Source organism: Schistocerca nitens, chromosome 1 (genome assembly GCF_023898315.1).
Source record: "Schistocerca nitens isolate TAMUIC-IGC-003100 chromosome 1, iqSchNite1.1, whole genome shotgun sequence".
In the NCBI taxonomy this organism is placed as follows: Eukaryota; Metazoa; Arthropoda; class Insecta; order Orthoptera; family Acrididae; genus Schistocerca; species Schistocerca nitens.
The window spans coordinates 270578415-270602589 of NC_064614.1; the positions used below are offsets into that span (position 1 = coordinate 270578415).

General features: G+C 37.1%; 1 protein-coding gene across 7 annotated transcripts in view; it reads right to left on the minus strand.

Annotated features, from left to right (window-relative positions):
* The window catches only part of LOC126248013 (regulator of G-protein signaling loco), a 243485-nt gene that overhangs the window by 25679 nt on the left and 193631 nt on the right, over positions 1-24175 (minus strand). For all 7 annotated transcript variants that reach the window (XM_049948599.1, XM_049948635.1, XM_049948616.1 and 4 more), the window contains exons 2-6: positions 15852-15968; positions 15234-15455; positions 4243-4440; positions 1574-1807; positions 778-966 (exon numbers count right to left, since the gene is read on the minus strand). In XM_049948599.1, the coding sequence (XP_049804556.1) occupies positions 778-966; positions 1574-1807; positions 4243-4440; positions 15234-15455; positions 15852-15968 (960 nt within the window). The remainder of the gene's footprint in view (positions 1-777; positions 967-1573; positions 1808-4242; positions 4441-15233; positions 15456-15851; positions 15969-24175) is intronic.

A 24175-nucleotide genomic window follows, 5' to 3' on the forward strand; every position in this document is an offset into this window, starting at 1 on the left:
TTTTCAATGTTGTATTCATATATTACATGACCCCAGTCCAGCAGTTTGCATCAATTGTGTCATGTGTGTTAAAGAAACACACACACACACACACACACACACACACACACACACACACACACACACTGGGCCACATTTTGTATCCTTTGAATTACTCATTTCTACTATTGCCAGAAGTCATATTCAGATCTAAATTTAATTACTGTCAATCACAGGTTGACATCAGGACATGCAAGAGTCAAAAACTGTTAATCTGAATATGTATAGAAAGTGACCCAGACTTTGTTTGCCATTTTTGTCATATTAAACGTGGACGTCATGGTGCCCTCAGACTTTATGTCTTCAATTATGAAGTGTCCTTATTTATGAATTACAAAGACAATAAACTGAATATACATCCTACACTACATGTAATCAAGAAATCAAAAAATTGCACTACAAATAAAAAGTAGAGTCATTATGTTTGCAAAATGAGATGTGGCATTTCAAACATAAACCATAACTTTTTAATACAATACAGTACTTTCAATTACTGTGTCACTCATTTCCATTATGTTACACCGAATCAGGAAAGACAAAATAAAGATATTATCCTGTCTCTATTGTACTAAGCAAATAGGCTTAACAGTAGGAAAGTTCCCTTCACAGAAAATATTAAGATGTGATGTGATGTGGTGTGTGTGTGTGTGTGTGTGTGTGTGTGTGTGTGTGTGTGTGTGTGTGTGTTTTCTAGATTTGTTTCAAGTGATTTCTTTATTAAGAGGATTTGATTTTTACCTTCGTCGAATTTCCAACATACACCTCAAAGGATGAGTAATGAAGGCCTCTTTTATCCAAGAGCCTCTTAACCATATCTTTCACATTTTCATGCTTTCTTGTCTGGACAACTGTTGTTGCTCCATCAGCGAGAATCACACGACATAAAGTACATGTTTCACGCTCTCCTAGTTCACCAGATGTTACAGACTGTAATGAAACATACAACATAAGCTAACTGCAAACCGAGCAAGAAAACTATTATTCTTTTACCTTAAAAAGAAATTATAAACATACACAATTTTTGCTGATAGTATCGACTGTGTTTCATTTGTGTAATAATATTTTTTATCACCAGTAATAAAAATTGCTGCATTATAACTTGAAATCAGTCTGATTTGTAACTATTAAAGAGACAGCCATCAACACTGAGGAAGGAAGATGACACAAGATTCATCACAGGGCCAAATGAATATTATCTGTGGCAACAAATTAAAATGCAGAAAGTTCAGTTTTAACATGAATCAATGTGGTGTATGTATCTTGAGCCAGGTGAGGTGTTTACAGTCCTTAGACTAGAGGAAACCCATTTCTGGTCTCCATAACATACAGCTGCAGATATAACTTTGTTTGGCAGAGGTAATGAGGTGGTTGTTTCTTCTGATGCAGAGGGAAGCCACTTTTGCAGCTATAACACTTTCGAAATGTGCAATTACAGCAACTTGCAATTAGAAGAAAAATGAATTCATATAAAGATTATTAATTACTGTGTTGTATTAATCTGAATACAAACGAGGAAAAAATAAGTATTTTTCACCTGTCTGCTAAATGAGCCTCTAAGTGCAAGATCCCACGAAGCTAGGGATGATCTACTGCTCGTAACATCACTTCGCACAGAAACAGCATCTTCTGTCTCCCTCTGTTGATTTATCATTCTCATCTTGTTGTATTCAGATTCTCCTCGGTCTTTCGATTTTGAACGATTCTTGCGATGCCATGGCAACAATGATTTACGCCGCCGATCTTCTGCATCACTGCGGCTCTTCTTCAACTATTGAAATGTTTAACATTGCAAATCATAAAAATTTATGAGCTTTGGGACAGAAACTTGTAAAAAATATTTATAACTAGGACACAATCAAAGAGGGAACTAGCGAAAGGAGATTGATCTAGGGTAAAATTGTAAAACAATTTGCAGATATGAATTCTATTATAGAATATTATATTTAAAAAAGGAAATTATGTCTATTTCTCTACTGACATTAATGTCAGTATGAACAAGATGATCTTTAAAGGCTTTACTAACTTTCAAGGGGAACTAATGGACTGCTTTGTCCTCCTTGTTTTTTTCTTAATCAGTGTGATGGACACTGATTTGAAAAAAAAAAAAAAAGAAAAAGAAAGAAAGAAAGAAAGAGGGAGGGGCTGTCGGCCATTCCTAAAGATACTACAAAAAATATTTTGAACAGTGGAGGCACCGGTGTTACTTGTAATGGAGAGTATTTTGAAGGGAATAAAATTGTTTTGTAAAGAATTTGAAAATCTATAGTTTTTTTTGGGTATTCCCTCATACATACATACTGAATGGAAACAAGTGTTATATGATGGCTATTTAGCTAAGACTGCGACTAATTTTCAAATGTTCATATATCCATCTCCTATGGGACATGGGACAAGGGCTGGTCAGTAAGTGAGGATTCATGGTACCATCTTCAGCTATGTGTTTTTAAAATTTCTTTATACAATGCAACTGGTTTCAGTGTTACACTGCACCATTATTAGTCCTTCATTAGTCAATAATTGGATAGTTGGGTATAGATCCAATTATTGGGTACTGACAGGCTGATGATGGCACAGTGTAGCACACACACACCGGTCACATTAAATAAAAAATTTTAGAAACACAAGGTTGAGGGTGGTATCATTAATCCTCACCATTTTCAAACATGTTGAAAAGACCATTGTATGGCCACCTAGTGGCTGTTTTGTGTACAACTAAGTATCCTCAACTGCCACCAGGCACTACCCATGTCTGTCTCAATCGTTCTCTGGCAGCAGCATCTTGAATGTGGTAGTAGTTTGAGCCACCTCTAAGGTTTACAATACCAGAATGTGGAGAACAACATTTTGTAATTAATTTTGTGTTATGCTGAAGAAGACTGCTTCGGAAACAAATGCTGCAAGATCTATGTAGATCTAATGGTGAGTCTACAATGTCTTGTTCTGCATGTTTCCAACAGCATAAAGCTTTCATAGGTGGAAGAGTGAGCTACGAGGCGAAAGGAGGGGATGGAGCCTCCACCACAGTCCTTAGTGACACAACAATCAACTCTGTGGCAGCAATCGTGCATGAGGACTCTCACGCGAATGTTAGAAAACTCGCAAAAATACTGGAAATTTCAAAATTTCAGTGGCAAGTGCTCACACTACTTTGAAGGACCATTTAACATGTCATGAGCGCAAGCTCGCTGGATTACCGGAACACTGACAACAGCTCAAAAACAGAACAGAGTTGATGTTTTATGGAAACATTGTGTCAACTTTGAAGGGGACAATTGGCAGAAAACCAACAGTGCCGATGAATTTTGCGTCTAATGTTACAACCATGAAATGAAAACACAGAGTACAGAAGCAGGTTCAAAAGGGGCAGACTTGGTAAAAAAAAAAAAAAAAAAAAAAAACACCATGAGTCTAGAAATCTGCCAATAAGGCCTTAGTGAACACATTCTTTTGGTTATTGAACACATTCTTTTGGTTATTGTAGCACCATGTACACACATCGAGTTCCCAAAGATCAGGCAGGAAATGCAGAGCACTGCGAGCACTGATAAAAGATCATATCCAAACTAAATGGAGGGAACTACACGGAAAATGGAAGCTGCACCATAACATGTGGCTTTATGATGCAGTAGCTGTTATGACAAATATAGCCAAGAATAATCAATTATTGATAAAATTATTTAGTTGGATAGATAAAAAATTTGCTCAACAAGAGTTGGTCATCCACCCTGTATAGTCCTGCTCTTGCCCTCTGAAACTTTTTTCTTTATACTAATGTGAAATAGGATCTCAAAGAATGTTGATTCTATTCCAAAAATAATACACTGAAGGCTTTAGAGGTGATTTTGAAGTGGTTGTCAAATGGATTTGAGAACATCTTCCTCCTATACAGCTCTGATCTTGCCCCCAAACAACTTTTTCCTGTATCCTACTGTGAACAACAAACTCAAACTCAAAGGCTGCAATTATCAACAAATGTATTGGAATATGTCTCAGAAGTGGATGAGAAGATGGGACAAGTGCACTGCTGATAACAGTGACTATATTGAAAGGAGAAAATATTGATTTTGATTGATTATATAGTAATAAAGCTTTTTCAGCCCTAGCCTGTCTTTGTTGAATGACCCTCGTAGTTATAATCAAAAAATGGAACATGAACAACACTATTCACATTGCAAATAATTTAATCTTCCACTATATGTTTACCTTGGTGCGTGTTCCGCTTGGCGAACCATCACCCTCTGCTTTGGGCTTCAGTTGTAAACCTGAATCTAGGTCTTCACCACCAGTGTACGGCAGCTCTTGTCCTGAGAGCTGTCTCAACAAACACTCCTTATAAAGCTCAGACTTGATGAAACGTGGGTAGCTGTCAAACTTCATAAGGTCAAAAATTTGCTTCTGGGCCTAAAAAGAAACCAAAAATGATTACATTAAGACTACACACAAAAAGTACTGTAGGAAAAACATAAATCTCAGAATTCTGTACATAAGCTTCATAAATCCTGTCATTAACACTTTGACTGCTGGGGACATGTTAACTCGTCATGCCTCGCCGTTCCCCTGGCACGCCTGATGTGTCTAAGCGCGGCCCCTGGGTTTCCTTACAGTGCTAAGGACGCCTACTGTGCCACCAACCGCTTCACCGCTAGGGATGAGTTTAGGCGAGCTGAGTCACGGCTACCTGAGCGCGAGGGACATGTAAACACACAGAGCTGTCCTTCCACCCTGTTCTTCCAGTAGATGTTCAGTAGTCTGACTGTATAGTTCAAGAGTGTGTATGTGTTTGTTGATATGTTCCTTCTTAGCAGAATTCGTCTTCACTTCCTGTGTTTTAGTCAGTTTTCTACAAGAGAAATGTCGTGTCGCTGTAGTTGCACAGATAAAGAGATCCTGGATATGCTCACTAGGAGCGACAGTGAGTGTGAATTATCTGATATTGCAAGCAGTGATGAGCCTTCAACAGAATCTCGAAGCTGTAGTTCTTAGCCCTTTACATCAGAGGGGAGAGCAAGAATTACAGTCAGCAGTTCCTCTGAATCTGAGGAATCAGAAAGTGACAGTGAAGTGGTTTGGAAAAGAGTGCACTTAAATGATGCGTTTGACTGGAAAGAAACCGATTTCCATCTGTTAAACCATTACTTTGATGACTCAAGTTCAGGACACAAATGTCAGCTAGATACTGACCCAAGCATTCTTTCATTTTTTGTGATATTTATGTCTGAAGAACTGTTGCAATTTATTGCACATGAAGCAAATCGTTTTTATGTTTACACCAGAGAAAATTTTACAGAATCTGTGAATTCTTGACTCTCAAAGTGGAAAGACACTGGATTTGAGGAAATGTGTTGTTTTGTTGCTATTTTCTTTCTAATGTCCCAAGTTAAGAATTTAAAATTAAGTGATTAATGGTCCAGAGATACACTTTTGAACACACCAGTTTTCAGCAAAATTATGCTCCGAGACTGTTTTTGTCTACTTTTGAGAACACTACACTTCAGTGATAACTCTGCGAGTACTGGAGGTGACAGTCTGTTAAAAACTCGGATGATTGTTGCCAAAATTCATAAGACAGTTTATAATTTATTTCGTCCACATCACAAGCTTTGTATTGATGAAAGTCTCTTGCTGTTCAAAGGACGATTATCTTTTCAGCAATTTAATCCAACCAAGTGAAGTAGATTCGGAATAAAGACATTCGTACTGTCTGACTGTCAGTATAGTTTGGATTTTACTGTATATACAGGCGCAACAACAGAAATTGGGTTCCACAATTTAGGGAAAAGTGGAAATGTAGTGGGTACTATTATGTGACTATATGTGGAACAGGGTCATATTCTATATGTATTCTATTTGGAACTCCAGCCCAGACCTGTTCCTCTGGCTTCAAAACTATGGAACAGCCGCATGTGGCACTGTTTGTAAGAATAGGTGCAACATACCGAAACTGCAGAAGACATTAAAACAAGGAAAAACTGAGTTTAAGTCCACTGACAACATCCTTGCTATCAAGTGGTCCAATAAGAGAGAAGTGTGCATGTTGACCACAAGTCACACAACACAAATGGTTGAAACAGAGAAGACTGACAGAACTACTGGCAAAAAAATAAAGAAACTGCAATGTACTATAGATTAAAATTCGAGTATGGGTGCAGTTGACCATTGTGGCATGTTACTGAGCTCAGTTGGATCAGTGTGTAAGAAAGTGAAATGATACAAGAAATATTTTTTCCACATTCTGGATTTGTGCATTCTAAATTCTCATGCTCTCCACCAGTCGATTATGTGTTGTACCCTGTGTTGACACTTAACATACAAAGAATCATCGGGAACTAAATCTGAGAAAATTTATTGACAGTTCTGTATGAATTCTAAAAAAAAAGTATATAAATCTATTTTTAACTTCACCAGTGCCGGCCTAAAGCCCAGATCGAAAAGAAGGATGGGAAACAGATGCAAAATTATTAAAACAGTGCCTGACTACGTCATACACTACGTGATCAAAAGTGTCCAGACACCTGGATGAAAATTACAATTTCGTGGCGCCCTCCATCGGTAATGCTGGAATTCAACTTGGGGTTGGCCCACCCTTAGCCTTCATGACAGCTTCCACTCTCGCAGGCAGCCCATTCTTCATGGAGTACTGCACTGAGGAGAGGTATCGATGTTGGTCGATGAGGCCTGGCATGAAGTCGGCGTTCCAAAATATCCCAAAGGTGTACTACAGGATTCACATCAGGACTGTGCAGGCCAGTCCATTACAGGGATGTTATTGGCATGTAACCACACAGCCACAGGCTGTGCATTATGAACAGGTGCTCGATCATGTTGAAAGATGCAATCGCCATCACCGAATTGCTCTTCAACAGTTGGAAGCAAGAAGGTCCTTAAAACATAATTGTAGGCCTATGCTGTGATAGTGCCATGCAAAACAACAAGGGGTGCAAGCCCTCTCCATGAAAAACACGACCACACCGTAACAGCATTGCCTCCGAATTTTACTGTTGGCACTACACACACTGGCAGATGACGTTCACTAGGAATTCGCCATACCCACACCCTGACATCAGATCGCCACATTGTGTACCATGATTCGTCACTCCACACAACATTTTTCCACTGTTCAATTGTCCAATGTTTACACTCCTTATGCCAAGCGAGGCATTGTTTGGCATTTACCAGCATGATGTGTGGCTTATGAGCAGCCGCTCGACCATGAAATCCAAGTTTTCTCACCTCCTGCCTAACTGTCATAGTAGTTGCAGTGGATCCTGATGCAGTCTGGAATTCCTGTGTGATGGCCTGGATAGATATCTGCCTATTACACATTATGACCCTCTTCAACTGTTGGTGGTCTCTGTCAGTCAATAGATAAGGTTCGCTTGTACACTTTTGAGCTGCATGTGTCCCTTCACATTTTCACTTCGCTATCACATCAGGATGTTTTGGAGGGTAGAAATCTCGTGTACAGATGTATGACACAAGTGACACTCAATCACCTGACCACATTCTTAGTCCGTGAGCTCTGCGGAGTGCCCCATTCTGCTCTCTCACAATGTCTAATGACTACTGAGGTCACTCATGTGGCATACCTGGCAGCACAATGCACCTAATACGAAAAACGTATGTTTCTGGGGTTGTCCGGATACTTTTGATCAGATAGTTTGCTGGCAAATGAAGGGACTTGGTGACTGAGATGGTGCAACATCAGTGCTGTGGTAAATGTAATTACGTCGAGTACATTGCACCAGTATAACAAAACCCATATATTAATCTATGTACAATACATTTAAATTACTAACATGTAACATAGACAGTTGTATTCTTTTATCCATAGTAGAGCGAATATAGATCACATTTGGTCTACTTGTACAAAACCTGTTTTCCATACTGATTTCAAAAGCCTTTGATGAATGAAAAGTAACATGCCAAAGTTAAAACTCTGTTCTCAGTGAGATTTTTCTTGCTACTTTGCCTCTGTTGTTAGCCAATATTGGAAATCATATCACTGTTCTGGGGATTGTGCGGGGGATTAAAACTGGTTGTTCGAATGAAACTGGCTTTGAGGCATTAATAGAAAACAGTATTTGTATAAGAAATATTAATGTTGATTTTTATGAAAAGATGAAGGCAGGGTTGCCTTCATCTTTTCATAAAAATCAACATCTTTTCAACTAATTTGTAGATTATTGGAAAATAGTAGGGGAATAAAAATTTTTATTCCATATGTTTGTTCTATCAATCTATTGCAATCTAAATTTCATTTTCATCATGCATTCACTTTACTAGATATGCGAATCTGAAGCTTACATTGTTTTCGGGTCCGATTTTTGCACTCAACTTTCATTCCAATTACACAGCTTGGAATGTTTTATAGAACATAGTTTTTTAGCAAAATCAGAACGAAAATACAGAATTTTCGAATTTTTACAAAATGTTCAATTTTGTGCATAATTCATTCAGTACTGGAGAGAGCTACGCAAATGATACTTTATATTTGAGAACCTTGCATTGTTAGGTAACTACATGCCAAGTTTCACGTTCACCATTGCATTCACCCAGGAGATGCAAGAAGCCAAACTTTGAAATTTTTTCAAGTGCCTATTTTTTTGGCTGATTTTACATACAATTTCCTGGCTCGGTATGGCTTGTAAAATTCTTTTCATTATTATTCTTAAGAAAATGCATAAAGTTGAACAAGATGACCAAATTTTATTTCTTTACAAAAACTATTGCCCAAGGTATTACAGCTCAAAGTCTCCAAAAATTCATGCTGGCTCTGCGCAAGTTGTAATCAGTCCATAAGAATTCAGCACAGGGCGGGTTGGCCAGTATGAACTGCTCCGGTCCCGGCAGCAGCTCCAAGGGACAGGCACTTAGCACAGGTAGCCGGATTACGCTGCACGCTGTGGCAGCTCACTGTGCCAAGCAGATGGTGCGCCTCCAGCAGTCAAAGGGTTAAAGGAAGGATGATTATGGTTTAGCACATTGTCAGTAATGAGTCCATTAGAGATGAACCAGGAATTTAAGACTGGGGAAGGATTGGAAAGGAAATTGGTCTTGTCACTTTCAAAGAAACCATCCCAGACTTCGCATAAAGCAATTTAGGGTAATCACAGAAAACATAAATATGATAGGCAGATGGGATTTTGAACTGCCATTCTCCTAAACGTAAGTCTAGTGTCTTGTCACTGTGATTGAAGTAAGTAACTGCTTATATAATGTCTGATAACAACAGAAAGAAGAACATAAATGACAAATATTGAAAAACTGATTGGAACAGAGGATGCTGATGAATAACAAGCTGTCTTTTACAATTGCATTGTAAAACTGTTTTTGTTAGATTTAGGGCAGAGTGCAATTGGTGCTTGAAGACCGATTAGCTGATCTGCAGCAAACACTAGTAATTATTCAGAAATGGTTATAATGTTCAAATTGAAAATTGCAGTGGTTCACTTTGAATTAGGCTGCATAGCATCTAACTCATAATTATATAGTAAAATCTGTATCAAGCCATAACAACATTCAGTGTATAGAAACTGAGAACAGAAATTAATTTTTTACTGTCTCAGCAAACTTTTTATTTGGCCCTAATGTTATCTAATATTATTGTGCCCATAAAACATAAAATTTTAATTTAACTTGAAGGTTTTGTTGTATTTTGGAATATTCTAGTTTTGTTCCTATTAGTTGGGCAACAATATTCAGACAATCAGACATTTGACACGTAAGTTTAGAAGAACAGGCAAAGCAATTCCCAAAACTAATGTGGATGTGCAGAAACTGAAATACTTTTTCAGTACCACTCACACAAAATGCAGTGCAGGAATTGTAAAACATTAATACAATATGTGATACCTTGTTTTATTATTACTATTATTATTATTATTATTATTATTATTATTATTATTACTGGGCATTTTATATACTGGTGTCCAGTTCTTACTTACATCAGAACATGGCGACCTGAGAAAACGGCAAAAAACTGTGAACGTTAGATCCTGCAAAATGGTACAACAAAGCAAAATAATTAACATCATCATGATGATGTCCTGGAGGATGAGGAAACAATTTTCATTTCGTTCAAGTGACCACCTGAAGGATTAATGTTAAAATATTATGACATAGTATGGTCACCATTAAATCACATTCTCAGTTATTAGTAACACTGCTGCTAAAACAACAACATTTGCTTCTACTGTTGTTCAGTACTCCTAATGACACACCAAAATACTTGTGCCATGTTTTAAAAATTTCAAATTATCTCTATATATAAAAACCAATTGCCACATATATGAAACATAACCACTTGAGAACAATTCAACCAATTCGGCTTACTGTTTTTTTCTGTAATTATCAGGACAAGGTTTGTGAGACTGAAAATTTTTGGAATATGCACCAGAAAAGTCAAAAATTTTGATGGTATTTTTGTATGAAAATCCCAATGAAAGAATTGTGATGGTTGGTTTGACAGTTCTGCTGTCACATGTTTTCACACAAAAAAGGTGACATTCATTTAAAAGTTATGCTGTGGCATGTTTTCATAACAACAAATTTTGAGTATTCATATGTTGTGAACAAGAATACTAATGAAAGTGATATTTCAGTGTGTTATCGGTGTTGATCGTATCTTTGGTATGTTGCCAAGATTGAATTGGAGTCAGTTCATGGTAATTTGTTGCATTGCAAACACTCAATTGATTTCACTTTGTGGTTTATTTCTTTGGCAAAAATGCCACCAGTGAGATGTCAAAATATTGGTTGGTGTGTGCACACTGCAAGCCAACTATATGATCACAAAGTCAATGAGACTAATGAAAAGCATAGACAGCATTTGGAGGCAAATCGAATAAGAATTTCTCAAGCAAAATCCAGTGTGACTCCAGAATGACAGATACAGTTGAGTTTGACTCGGTCAGTTGGAGCTTACACACAAAATAATTTGGAATGTTAACAAAACAGACGGTCAAACATGTGATGACATCTTTAGTGTGTTGCAAAGATTAAATTGATGTCAGTTTGACGTAATTTGATGTGTTGCGAACATTCAGTTGATTTCAGATTGTGATTTACTTCTTCAGAAAAAATGCCACCAGTGAGATGTTGAAATATCGCTCATCTATGCGCAATGCAAGCCAACTAAATGATCATTGAGTCCATGTGACTGACAAGGAAAGTAGACAGCCTTTGGAGGCAAATTGAATAAGTGTTATACAATAAACACTTTCTGTTAAACTGGCTGCATGAAAGAACATGCTAAGTTGTGCTATAAAAGGGTGTGGTTTTGTTTTTCTTTTCACAGTAATTATTAATAGAAAACAGGACAGTTATGTTTATGCCTAACTTTATATCCTACCTGTTTGCTGATTGAAACCATGCAAAATACTGTGATTAAAGCTCCTATCCTCACACATTCAGCAGCTGGAAAGGTCTCTCTCTCACACTCCATGGACTAATGATTCCAACCAAATTACCCTTTTCTTTTGACTTGTACTCCCATTCAGTTTCTGTTTGCAATAAGAATAAATAAGGTCAGAGAGAGGGGGGGTGGAGGAGGAAATGGACAGAGAAAGGGGGAAGAGATGGATATGAAAATGGAGTAGGAAATGGATATAAAGAAGGGGAAGGAGGATAGGGACAGAGAAGAGGGAAGAGGGGATGGATGGAGAGTGAGTGTAGTGTAAGAGATTGGGGGAGGAGGGGTGTGGGGTGGGGGGGGGGGGGTGGAAGGTGAAGGACAAGAGATGGGGAGGGAGGAAGATGAGATGAACGAAGGAAGGGGGAAGGAGGAAATTGGGACATATATCCAATTCCCATATGTATATAGCAATTGCAAAGCATTGTTGAGTTTGCTAGTTACTTACAAATATCACTACTGTTGGTTTGCTTCTTGTCTGGAGCCACCTAATCTGTGGTGACCAAAGTCAAAATTTTATCTTTTCTGTAAATTATCTTTAACTCTCCTGCATCATTTTGTAATAAAGTCATTGTTTTCCATACAATGTCAGACAAATTGCTCCCCCCCCCTCCCCCCAATGTAACACAGACTCGTGAATTTTCCATTGCTCTACTTTACTTTGACTCATGTTTTTCTTTTTTTTCTCATATGAAGATTTTTGTTCCTTTTAGTCCACAATCGAATACTTGATTTTAAATTAGTTTGGTTATCACATTAGCTTCACTTTCCTCTATTATGTACAATTCCACAAAACATCTACCACTAGTTTTTTTGTTATTGACTATTTCTAACACTTTGGACTTTTTTTGTGCTTTAGTGTGAAAAAATTCAAGTAAATCAACTTATTTGTCTGTATCTGATAAAATGCAATGAAATAAAAAACAATATTATGACTTTCATGAAGTTAATTTACTTTTAAAAGTATGCTGTATAACCTTAGTTTACTTTCCTTTGTAGGAAGGACTTCTCCAAGTCACGTGCATGTGAACTCTAACAGAAATTCAATCTGAATTATCCAAGCAAGATATACCACTATAGTAATTTCATTTGTTCCATTTCACTGCCTCATTTTTTTGAAAATTCTAATGCAGTTATATCTCCATCAATTCCAATGTTATACTCTGTAAGCCTCTGTGTAAACTGAATTTCACTGGTTATTTCACAAAATATTTATGGCTGAGTGTGAACTACTGAAATTTCAACAATAAAAAATATCAACATACCTCATTTGTACTGTCTGCCACTGCAGTTGGATAAGTAACTCGTGTTATTTTTGCAGTGACTAATCAAACTAGTACATCTCTTCTTTCCATCTTTGCTCTCTCCTCCAGCAATCCTACCTGATACAGTTCTCAAACTGATGGCCAATACACAAGAATTGGGTGAATGAAATTTTTGTAAGTCATCTCCTTCATGCTTGAAATATATTTCCTTAGGACTATTCCTACGACATCTGCCTTTCAACTTATGATACTGGTTTTACTTGGTCATTACAGCTCAAATGTCTGTGAACATGCAGTTCTCGATATTTTATGGCTGTAACTGTTTCCAGTAAATGATAACTGTAATAGCACTTCCTGCCTACTTACCTGGAATACAAAGGATTAATTTATGTTAAGGGGCACGCCAAGTCCCTAGACAAAGTGTCAGTCCTCCACAGTTGCTGGTAAAGTGGCGCCCCTAAATATGTTGTCCATGAACACCTTCATGGGGCTTCTGATGTGTCATTTACAGGTACTCTGAACAGTAATGGTACTGTAACACTCCAACTAACATTACTTTCACCTATAACTCCACACCTCCACCGCCCCCCCCCCCCCCCCCACCACAAAAATTTTTAGAGTAACATACTAAGTTCACTTGTTAAAAAAAATTTCAGCCAATTAATAAAGTTAAGCTATATTATTCTGTTCTAAGTGCCTCATCCTGCATTGTTGATCAGTATCATGATCTAATGTACATTCATGACTTTTCAGAACAGTAATTTTGCGCTCAGTCCAAACCACTGACTTAAGTTCTTTAGCCAAAATCATTTTGTATGTCCTGGACCACGTCTGCCATCAGTCGTCCTTGAAGTATTGGTTGCAAAAGGTGGTATTGTTATTTCACATTATATGGTGAAAGTATCTGAAAATTTCTTCTCTTTATGATATTGAGAATTTCTGTATTTTTATACGTAGACAGCAGTACTACAAGATTTTTGACTATCTGTCGATGGTATGGTATCTTTACTAGCCTTCAATTCATCCACATTTCAAATGCCTCCAACTTCTTCCCAAATACTGTGGTAAGTGTTCACAACCCAACTCCATCGGATAGGGCATTGAACATGTAGCATCCAAGTAGTTGAGTGCAAAGTGAAATACTTAAGCCACTGCTATTAAGAACTTTCTTCATTTTTGGAAAAGAACTCCTGGCCTGTTTAGTTCTGGTGTGAATTTGTTGAAGAGACATCCTAGTAAGAGACTGGAGCCATAGACATCCTAGTTATCATTGATTTGACACCCCAAATATTTACATTATAAATCTTTTCAATCTCATCATTACCGTGTGCGTAAATGCCCTGAACTTCATTTTGGTTTCTGCTGACAACTATCCATTTTGTCCTTTTTGAGATTTAAATGTAACCTCACAGTGTTGCCCTCTTCAGTAATAGTATTTACTAGTTCATGCAGATTTTTCAGCCTGGTTGCAAGTAAGACAGTGTCATCAGTGTACCTATTGTTATTGATGATAACTCCATTACCCAGCAGTCCTATATAATTTCCATCGAGTGCAGATAGGAGAGGTTTTCAAAATACAGGTGATGAGGAGAGTATACAGCCCTGGCGAACTCCTGCCAAAACTGAAAATACTTCCGACAACTAAACATTGACACACATACCAACACTTTGGTTCCAGTATGCAAATATTTGGTGGACTGTATAAAAGTGCAGAACAGTATCAAATGTGTAATGGAAATCAAGGACTGCTATCTAGTACTTCTAAATAACCTGTACTTCTAAATAACATGTACAAACACAGGGAACCAAATTTCACATGACTGCTGCTTTATGAATCGCAAAGCAGGTTTTCGGTCTCCAGAAGGGTTGTAATACACAAGCATAAAATGTGTTTTTTTTTCCATCTACAACAGACTGTTGTCACCAATATAAGCCAACAGTTATGTCCATCTGTCCAATAAAAATGGAAATGCATGTTTTATCTCAATCTCTTGAAAAATATTGTTGCAGCAGAAGCATATGATAAACTGCTGCTAGAAGGGAACTACTTTCTGCATTATGTGCAGAAATAGTTCATGAATAATATTGCAAACATTGGCAATAAAATATGAAGTATCTGGCACGGAAAAGTATTAAACTTGCTAAATGAATGATACTTGTTTCATTACAGAAACTGGAGCCATAGCACTTCTGCCATATCTCCGTGTTATAAGACTGTTTTCATTCTTGCCTATCAAAGGTTAAAGCACTTGTTTGTGTGGAATTACATTTTTTATATTACTAACAGACAGTTTAGAACACAAACTGTTGAGTTATGCCGAAAATGATATATACCACCACACTCAATATAATACAGTCCTCCTAAATGGAATTCACGAATGATAACCCACTCTAACGATGTCATTAGTTTTCAAGTCTTTTGAACAGTGGTAGGCACAAAACATTGAAACTAATGCTCTCTTAATGTAAGTATAATTACCAGTGTCACTGCTTTTGTTTATAGATAAATTATAACATACCTGAACAAACAAAGTCTCTGGAGCTTGTTCCAACCCATCTTGAGTAACTTGCCGTGCATGGGAATCCACATTTACAGGTTCTAAGGCTCCAAGACACAGATGCCGCTCAAATATCTCCTTTGCTGCTAGTTTTCTCTCTGATTCATCTTTCAGTTCACGGTACCTTTCACATGCCACCCAGAAGTAAATATTTTCATGGCTAAATTCCTTCTTCAAGAATTCCTGTTGGAATACGAGACAATATTTTTAATAATGTTTCAGGTTAATACGGCTTCAAAGGTGAGGATTAGATCCTCTTAGAAATATGTGCATGGCATTTGGATATTACCAAAATTATTTCACATGCTGCAAATGCACATCACTCAGTTCTTATAGTCATATTAAATAGTGTAAATACTCAACAAATGCTTCAGAGGGGAAATTGGTTAGAGTTTTTGAGTAACATGAGTGTAAATACTCAACAAGCACTTCAGAGGGGAAACAGATTAGGCCTTTGAATAATAACATGAACCATGAATACTGCCAATAGTTACACGACTACTATTTCATTGATTACATAATAGAAATCAAACTTTTTAACAAAGGATGAGTAAAAATATTTGTTTCTTTTCCACTTACAGCAAAAGTATGAAGACCTGCTGAATCCTCCAACAGTTTCTCAAATGCTGTTGCCCAACTTGCAACACCTTTCTCAGGCTCTTCTTGTTCCAAGCTTGTCGATTCTTGATCAGAATGCTGCAAGAATAAGGGTAATACAATTAATTACACAGCTTTTTGATTTGAACACACAGTAGATGCTCTGGCAAGTGTAGAAGTTTGCACAGAAAAACTCATAACTTTTTTAGTAACACTGACATGTTTTCAGCAAAGAACAATACATTGTGCAGAGTATGTAGTGAGGACACGTTTTATTAACTACCTACACATTTTGAGATTAAAATAACATCATGTTGTGCTGAATATAAATGGACTGCTTACAAAAAACGAAGTGACCCTAAATAAAATCATATAATCACTATAAATAATCCAGGTTGACATTACTAGAACATGACTTTTCACTAATACAAAAATCACTCGTTGTCCAGTATCAGATAAGTAGAAAATAAAAACATAAAATGCCTCAAAATTCTTATTATTACACAGTACACAACTCCCAATATCTCATTTATCATCAAACACAGTTCACAGTGTAATGTTCCAATTTAAAACAGTTCTATATCCAACTCAATCACTTGAAAGGTAATGCTCTGCTTGAATGTGATTTGTTTACATTTACAGAAACAATACAACAAAATTATTACTTGCCTTTATTTTGTATAAATCATGGTGTGAAGCTGATTTAATTCTAAGTAAATTAGACAAGTGACATTTGAATTCTTCATTATGTAGTATTCTATTACTGCACGTTTTCATTTCATTTACGTTGCCTGCTGTAAAAATGTGCATGAATGAACTTTCCTGAGACCGCACAGTTAACAACTGAGAACATGGAGGAAGTGGACAGCTAGAATTGTGCAAGTATCTGCACCACGATTCGTCAGCAGACGAAATCAGCAGGAAACTCCGAGCCACAACCAGATATCCGACTGCTGCCTTCTTTTTCTTTTAGAGAGATGACGGTTTATCAGCATTCTCAGTGCAAGCTCATTAACTGCTGGTACTAAATTACTACACTCTTATCATGACTTGATTCATTTAGAATTTGTGTGTACTTCCTGCATAAAAGACCACTATCACCTAGCATCCCTATTTAAAAAAAAAAAAAAAAAAAAAAAAAAAAAAAAAAAAAAAAAAAAGCATTTCTTCACAAACACAGATGACTAACCAAAGGAAACAACCAACAGCAATTCTAATTAATTAAATTAGATAACTTTCCCAAATTATTGTAGAAAACATTATCCATAAATGGAAGAGGTTTACAGAAATGTAATACTGTATATGTACTGCATCTAACTGGAAACTGTGTGCTTTTCCAATTTAACGTAAGTGTAATCTTGTGCAGACTTGAGACTTCATGATCAACTGCTTAAGTGTAACTGGTAAGAACTGCACCAGCAGAGCTATGCATCCACTCCATAACAGCAGCTCCTACAGTTTAACGCAATGCATTCCATGATAGTCAAACAGATTCTACAAAAAAAGCATCAAATTTAAAACTGAATTAATTCACAAAAACTAACTGCAGTACCATGACTTTTCTACATGAATTTACTGATAGTTGGGTAACATTAAACAAGCTGTCTGGTGGTAATGCAATGTTCATTAGAAATCTTCACGTCCTGAGTTATTTAAATTAGTAGTAGATCAATGATATGGAAGATTATGGAATCACTACTGTATACAACAAAATGTAAAGTTTATAAATATGGCAAGGAAAATTCAGGCAAAATTTAAATAATTTAGGAGCAAAGAAGACAACTTGCGAGTAAAGCATTGAATCATTGGCAGGCAAACAAAAAATAATGAAAATTTCACTAGTTTTTAGAGAAATCATTTTAAGGAGCTAGAGTACATATACACTCATATGTATTTGTAGTGCAGCCTGTTAAAAGGTTAGCCTGAAAGGTTACAAAGTTTTCATTCTTTTTTTGTGTGCCTTTCGATTGACTTAAGACTTCTGCTACATGACTCATCTCCTTCAGTCCTAAATTATTTACAAAATGTTAAGTTTAGTTAATGAACACAGTTACAGTAATAGCATTGTTGCTCCACACTCAACTGATAAGTACTGCACAAATTCATCCTTTACAAGCTAATATGTTAGGAATAAAAGCTCCGCTTTCACGAGTTTTGCTCTGAGATAGTGGAAAACTCAGAACCGAAAGAGATTCTGTGCGACCACAAAAATTCTCAGCAATTTACGACGTTTTTAAGTTCTTAAATGGAGATAAAAACAGAAATATGAATTAATGCAATAACCCTCAAACATTTTTTTCTGATGGCATTTTACTATATTCCTCTAATACTAACAAACTTCTATAACAAATGAAAGAGCCAATTAGATCAAGTTAAAAGGCGGCCTGAAAATCAACCATAATAAAACTAAATTAATGGATAATCAGACTAAAAAACAATTGTACGGATCAACAGTGACGATGTAAACCCACATGATGAGTTTTTACTTCACAGCAACTGAAAATAATAACTGGATAGACAGTAAATGTAATGAGTAAAAATTGCCGTAAGTTCTACTGGAAAACTAAATAGAATTTTTGATGCAAAGTTTCTGCAGTGTCTGAACCAGAAAGTTTACAACAAATGAGTGTTGCCAGTTCTGACTCACTACAGTGTGTCAAGGATCAATCAAAAAGTGAAAGTTTTCGGTGAACAATGGAGAGAGGCATTCTGCAAATTATTAGAAAAGATAAAAATACAAACAAATGAATCTAGGTGTGGACTAGAGTGAAAGATATAAATATGACTAAATAAATGGATGTGGACAAGACATGTGGCTACTTGAGTGAATACTAGATAGACTAAGGAAGTTCTTGGCTAGATTGTAAGAGAGAAGAAAAGGAAAACATGAAATGACCAACTCTGCTGACATCATTTTCCACAATTTTTTAGATGTTGATGTATTCTAGAATACTTAAAAGTATCATTGACTGATTTTCTGCAAATTGTCTTACTCTCAACTTTAATAAGACACAATAAGTTCAGTTCTGCACATCTTGAGGTACTACACCAATGATAAACGTAACACATGGTAAGGAAATAATAAATAGAGTGGAAACATCAAAATTCTTAAGTCTCCATACTGATGAGAATTCAAACCAGAAAAAGGACACTTTGAAACTCCTAATACAGTTCAGTCACAATCACACTTAGAATTATTACAAATCTTGGGGACAGACAAATCAGTAAGTTATATTTTCATTTAATAATGTATGTGGAATAATGGACTGGGGTAACCCATTTTTATAGAAGGAAGTTTTCATTGCACAAAGATGTGCTGTAAGAGTAAAATGTGGTGCTCACCCATGATCATCTTGCAGACATCTGTTTAAGGAGTTCGGCATTCTGACAACTGCTTCACAGTTTATTTAGTCCCTCATGAAGTTTGTTGTAAATAATCTACCAAGTTCAAAAGGAACAATGATGCACATAATTACAATATCAGAAAGTAAAGTGATGTCCATTACTCCACATTAAGGTTGTCTTTAGCACAAAAAGGGATGCACACTGCTGCCCAAAAATTTTTGATCACTTACCCAGTGACATAAAACGCTTGACAGACAGCAAAGTGGAATTTGAAGAAAAACTGAGTAATTTTCTCCTTGACAACCCCTCCTATTCTGCAGAAGAATTTCTATTACTGTAATGTGTAAAAGGTGATGGGTATGAATTACTAACTCACAACTGTATATCTTTTTTTCTTTTGGGTGAAAAACAAAAAAATATCTTAAAAATGTTCAGAATTTAACCATATGTACAAATTAATTTGCAATGTGAATGTAAAATGACTCATTCCACACCATTATGTTCTATTGTGCAAAATGATCTACTGAACATGTAACTAACAAACTAACTTAAAATAAAACAGGTATCTTTTATTAGTACTTATGACTGTCAATGTTCTCACAATCTGAACAACAAAATCAGCAGCAATGCTTTGTGGCTGGTAATCTGATTCAACACATGTGTGGGTTGCATGTCTCTTATGAACACTTATTCAAGCTGATTTTCACTTGCTCCCATCAGAAAGCATTGACCATTTTCCAGAATTCTGCACCACAGATAACCCTAAGGTCTGAATTGGGAATAGAGTTATGCACATCATTATGATAAATGTTCGCCACTTATCTGCAGGGGCAGTCTTTCCTGGCAAATTGCAGATCCTACAAGAATAATTATTTGCATTGTAACTCTAAATGTACAGTGGCGATCACAAGGAAAGCATTTCCGAAGAAGAGAAAGTTGTTAACATCGAGTATAGATTTAAGTGTCAGGAAATCTTTTCTGAAAGTATTTGTATGGAGTGTAACCACATATGGAAGTGAAACATGGATGATAAACAGTTTAGACAAGAAAAGAATAGAAGCTTTTGAAATGTGGTGCTATAGAAGAATGTTGAAGACTGGTTGGGTAGATCATGTAACTAATGAGGAGGTACTGAATAGAATTCGGGAGAAGAGGAATTTGTGGCGCAACTTCACTGGAAGAAGGGATCGGTTGATAGGAGACGTTCTGAGGCATCAAGGGATCACGAATTTAGTACTGGAGGGAAGTGTGGAGGGCAAAAATAGTAGAGGGAGAGACCAAGAGATGAATACACTAAGCAGATTTGGAGGGATTTAGGTTGCAGCAGTTACTAGGAGATAAAGAGGGTTGCACAGAACAGAGTAGCATGGAGAGCTGCATCAAACCAGTCTTTCGACTGAAGACCACGACGACGACAACAACAACAACAACAACAACAACAACTCTCTCCTAAATTATAAAAAAAAAAAACAGTTGTAATGAAGAAGATGTAGCGCAGAACCATGTCCTTAAAGACAATATATTCTGCTGCGCCAACCACTGGCTCAAAGCTATGGTAACATAAATGGCTCATGCTTCACCTTAACCACACTAGAAATGCTATTTTTTCTACATTCCTGGACATCCGAAGCTCACACTTCTGTTCCTGGCCAAGCACTGCATATACTACAAATTTGGACAAATCGATGAGGAGCAGGTGCGGTCCCCGGGCCAGGTTCAGATTCATTCTCTCTCTCTCTCTCTCTCTCTCTCTCTCTCTCTCTCTCTCTCTCTCTCTCTCTCTCTCGCCTGACAGTATCTTAATACTAACAATCAACCAACCAAGGAATGTTTTCAAAGTTTCTTCCCTTACGCGCAAGTACATCTGACAATAATGATCTTATAGAAAGACGAAAAAACTCTGCAATTGTTACCTATGATAATTTGCAAAAACTGCACATGAATAATACTATATCACTGGAATAGTTAGATAATGTAGTGTATGAAATACAAATATTTCTGAAAAAAGAGAAATTATATATTTGGCTTGGAAATTTGAACCTACAACCTTTTTATCTGGAATTATTCTCCCTATACGGAAAAATGTTAATGGACTGAAAAAGAATAACACAAGAGTATAGTGGTTCCGAACGGCCACAAATATTTCTGCCCGTGCAATGTCTAGAGTGCTACATTTGCTACCGTATTTTCACATCATCGAAAAATTTTCAGGCAAGAATTATTATTTCACTGTTTTATGGTGAGGAATTTAAATCTAAAATGTGTGTAAAAGAGCTCAATCAAATGATTGTCACAATCGGTTATATTAGAAAATGTGTTCAACTGTGTGTGAATTCCTAAGGGACCAAACTGCTGAGGTCATCGGTCCCTAGACTTACACACTACTGAAACTAAGTTATGCTAAGAACAACACACACAACCATGCCCGGAGGACGACTCGAACCTCCGGCGGCAGGGGCCGCGCAATTCGTGACATGGCGCCTCTAACTGCGCGGCCACTCCGCGAGGCTGTTTTAGAGGTGAGGTGAGGTTTCTCTAGCGTGATATGCTGCCGAATTTTTGTGTAAATAAAATTATTGTAGTTTTTATCATTTCCCTGACAGAAATAGCAAATACTAACATCTTTTGTCTATTTGTGTTGACTTATAACAGGTCTCTTAATGGAATTTACACCCTCTTATTTGCGATAGGTAAGCTTAAATACACATTCGGTGAGTCCAAACGGTATGTACTTGTCTCAGAGGCGTCTGCACTGGCGGAAAATGGACGCTAGTGGTAATGGCATTCTTGTTAGGGCGTAATCCGACAGTCTGTAATACTGTTTGTACAAGGCATGTCATGCTGACGCCAGGGGCTGATGAATCTGTGACATGAACAAATTTGTGGTCCCCATACTTATGACGCGGTACAAACTGCCGATGTGTGTTGTCACGAATTTCTTTCTGCTCTTCATAATCGACTTATCTAATTATAAGTTTAACTTGAACCACAATTTTTTGATGCGCAAGGAGTAATTGTGGACCAACTTAACACTTGTTTGTCAACAATTACCCAACGAACCATAACAGTAACGTCCGAAAATTTGAAAACGGAGACTGTGGCATGTTTCATTCAAGCCATCAGATGAAAATTAAATAGCAGTACCTAAATCTGTAAGAAGACCCATGATTTGTGCCCATCAAGACTACAGCAATGAAACGTCAGCTATTAGATCTTCTGAATATTTGCGACCTATTTACACATAGGTCTTAAACAACTAGGATTGACGGCCGACAATGACAACTGGCAAGGGACAGTTCAAACAGCAATCATTACCGCAGGGAACCTGTAGACGTCGAAGTTCAAGAAGGCGAGGAATGGCGAGCAGAATCCCACAGTACAGGATGAATGTGGCACCCTAGCACTCGCCTATGATGATTTGTGGAATTCACGCACAAACTGAATTAGTGTAGCCGGACAGATATCTGAACGCTGCTTTATTAGATTACCCGTGCAGTGTCTTCAACTACTGCTCCACTTCGCTCAGTGACAGCGATCTCACCGCTTTGATCCCAAATTAGTCGTTCACTAACGTCAGTGTCATGATGTCACAGAAATCACTTTAAGGTGTTGCGATATTTATGCAAATCACTGATTTCCTTCGATGTCGTAACATTAATTCGTAAGTGTTATCAAATCTTACAAAAAGCCAGGAATTCCGACAGATGAAGAAAGCAAAGGAGCACGATTAGGCTTTAACGTCACACTGACTACGAGGTCATTAGAGAAGGACTACAAGTACGAGCTAAGTAAATACAAGGAAAGAAACTTCCCTTGTCCTTTTTACACTTGCCTAAAGCGACTTAGGAAAACATAAATCTGATTTGTCGGATGGGAATCCGAACTGCGCTCCTCACGAATAAATGTCTAGTGTCCTAATCACCATTGCATCATCTCGCTCGACACCGGCACAGGAAACGGTGGAAATTGCGTTTTAATTCTGGAGTACTTGCGTGTCTTGAACAGCTTTACTTATTGGGAAAATCAGAAACTGTAGTATATCACGCGAGAGAAACCTCACCTTGCACGGGAACACTTGCGACAATTATAGGATTCAGCTCCTCACCTTATGACAATAATACAGAAATACGTTTCTTGAGACTAGCTACGGATATGAAAATACCGAAACGAATGTAACGCTCAAAGCCAGGGTTTCCCAAACTGTGTTCCGCGGGAAGTTGAATACCATAAGTGCTCAGCGAAAAAATACTAATAACATGGCGTCTTCTTTTTTCGACATTATGCTTTCTGTGTTATTAGTTATGATTTAAAATTGAAGTAATCACTGAATAAAACAAGTTGTTCCAATTTTTTTAAAAAAAATTTAGTAGCATTCAAAATAACTAAGGTGTTCCATAAAAGTACCAGGATTCTCAAAGTGTTCCGTCAGAGGAAAAGTTCGGAAACTCCTGCTCTAGATGTTACACGGGCAGTCCTATTATGTGACAGTTCAGAGTACCTCACGCAAGGGGGCAATGCAGGTGACATTTACGGAAGACAATTAACAGAAACGTCTTCAGTAGTAGTAAATATTGTGTTCTCCCACCAGGGTGGGTTGTTTGTTTACGCATTTCACTGCTACTTTGTGTGTGTGTGTGTGTGTGTGTGTGTGTGTGAGAGAGAGAGAGAGAGAGAGAGAGAGAGAGAGAGAGAGAGAGACGCTAACCATTAAGTCTATTTCTTCTGTGCTGCATTAAACATTGTAAAAGCTAGTTAGCACGTGTGTTAAACTGTCTGAAAATCAAGAAAACAAGCAAATACCAGCACAACGAACCCGAATGAGTGTAAACAATCTATCATTAAAATACGTCCGGCGACATCTTAGACAAATGGACAATAAAGTGACCGCAAATTTTAAGTTCAAACAACACATCCGGGCGTGGATGCAAAGAGATAGAAAAAAATATTGTTTATTTACATTT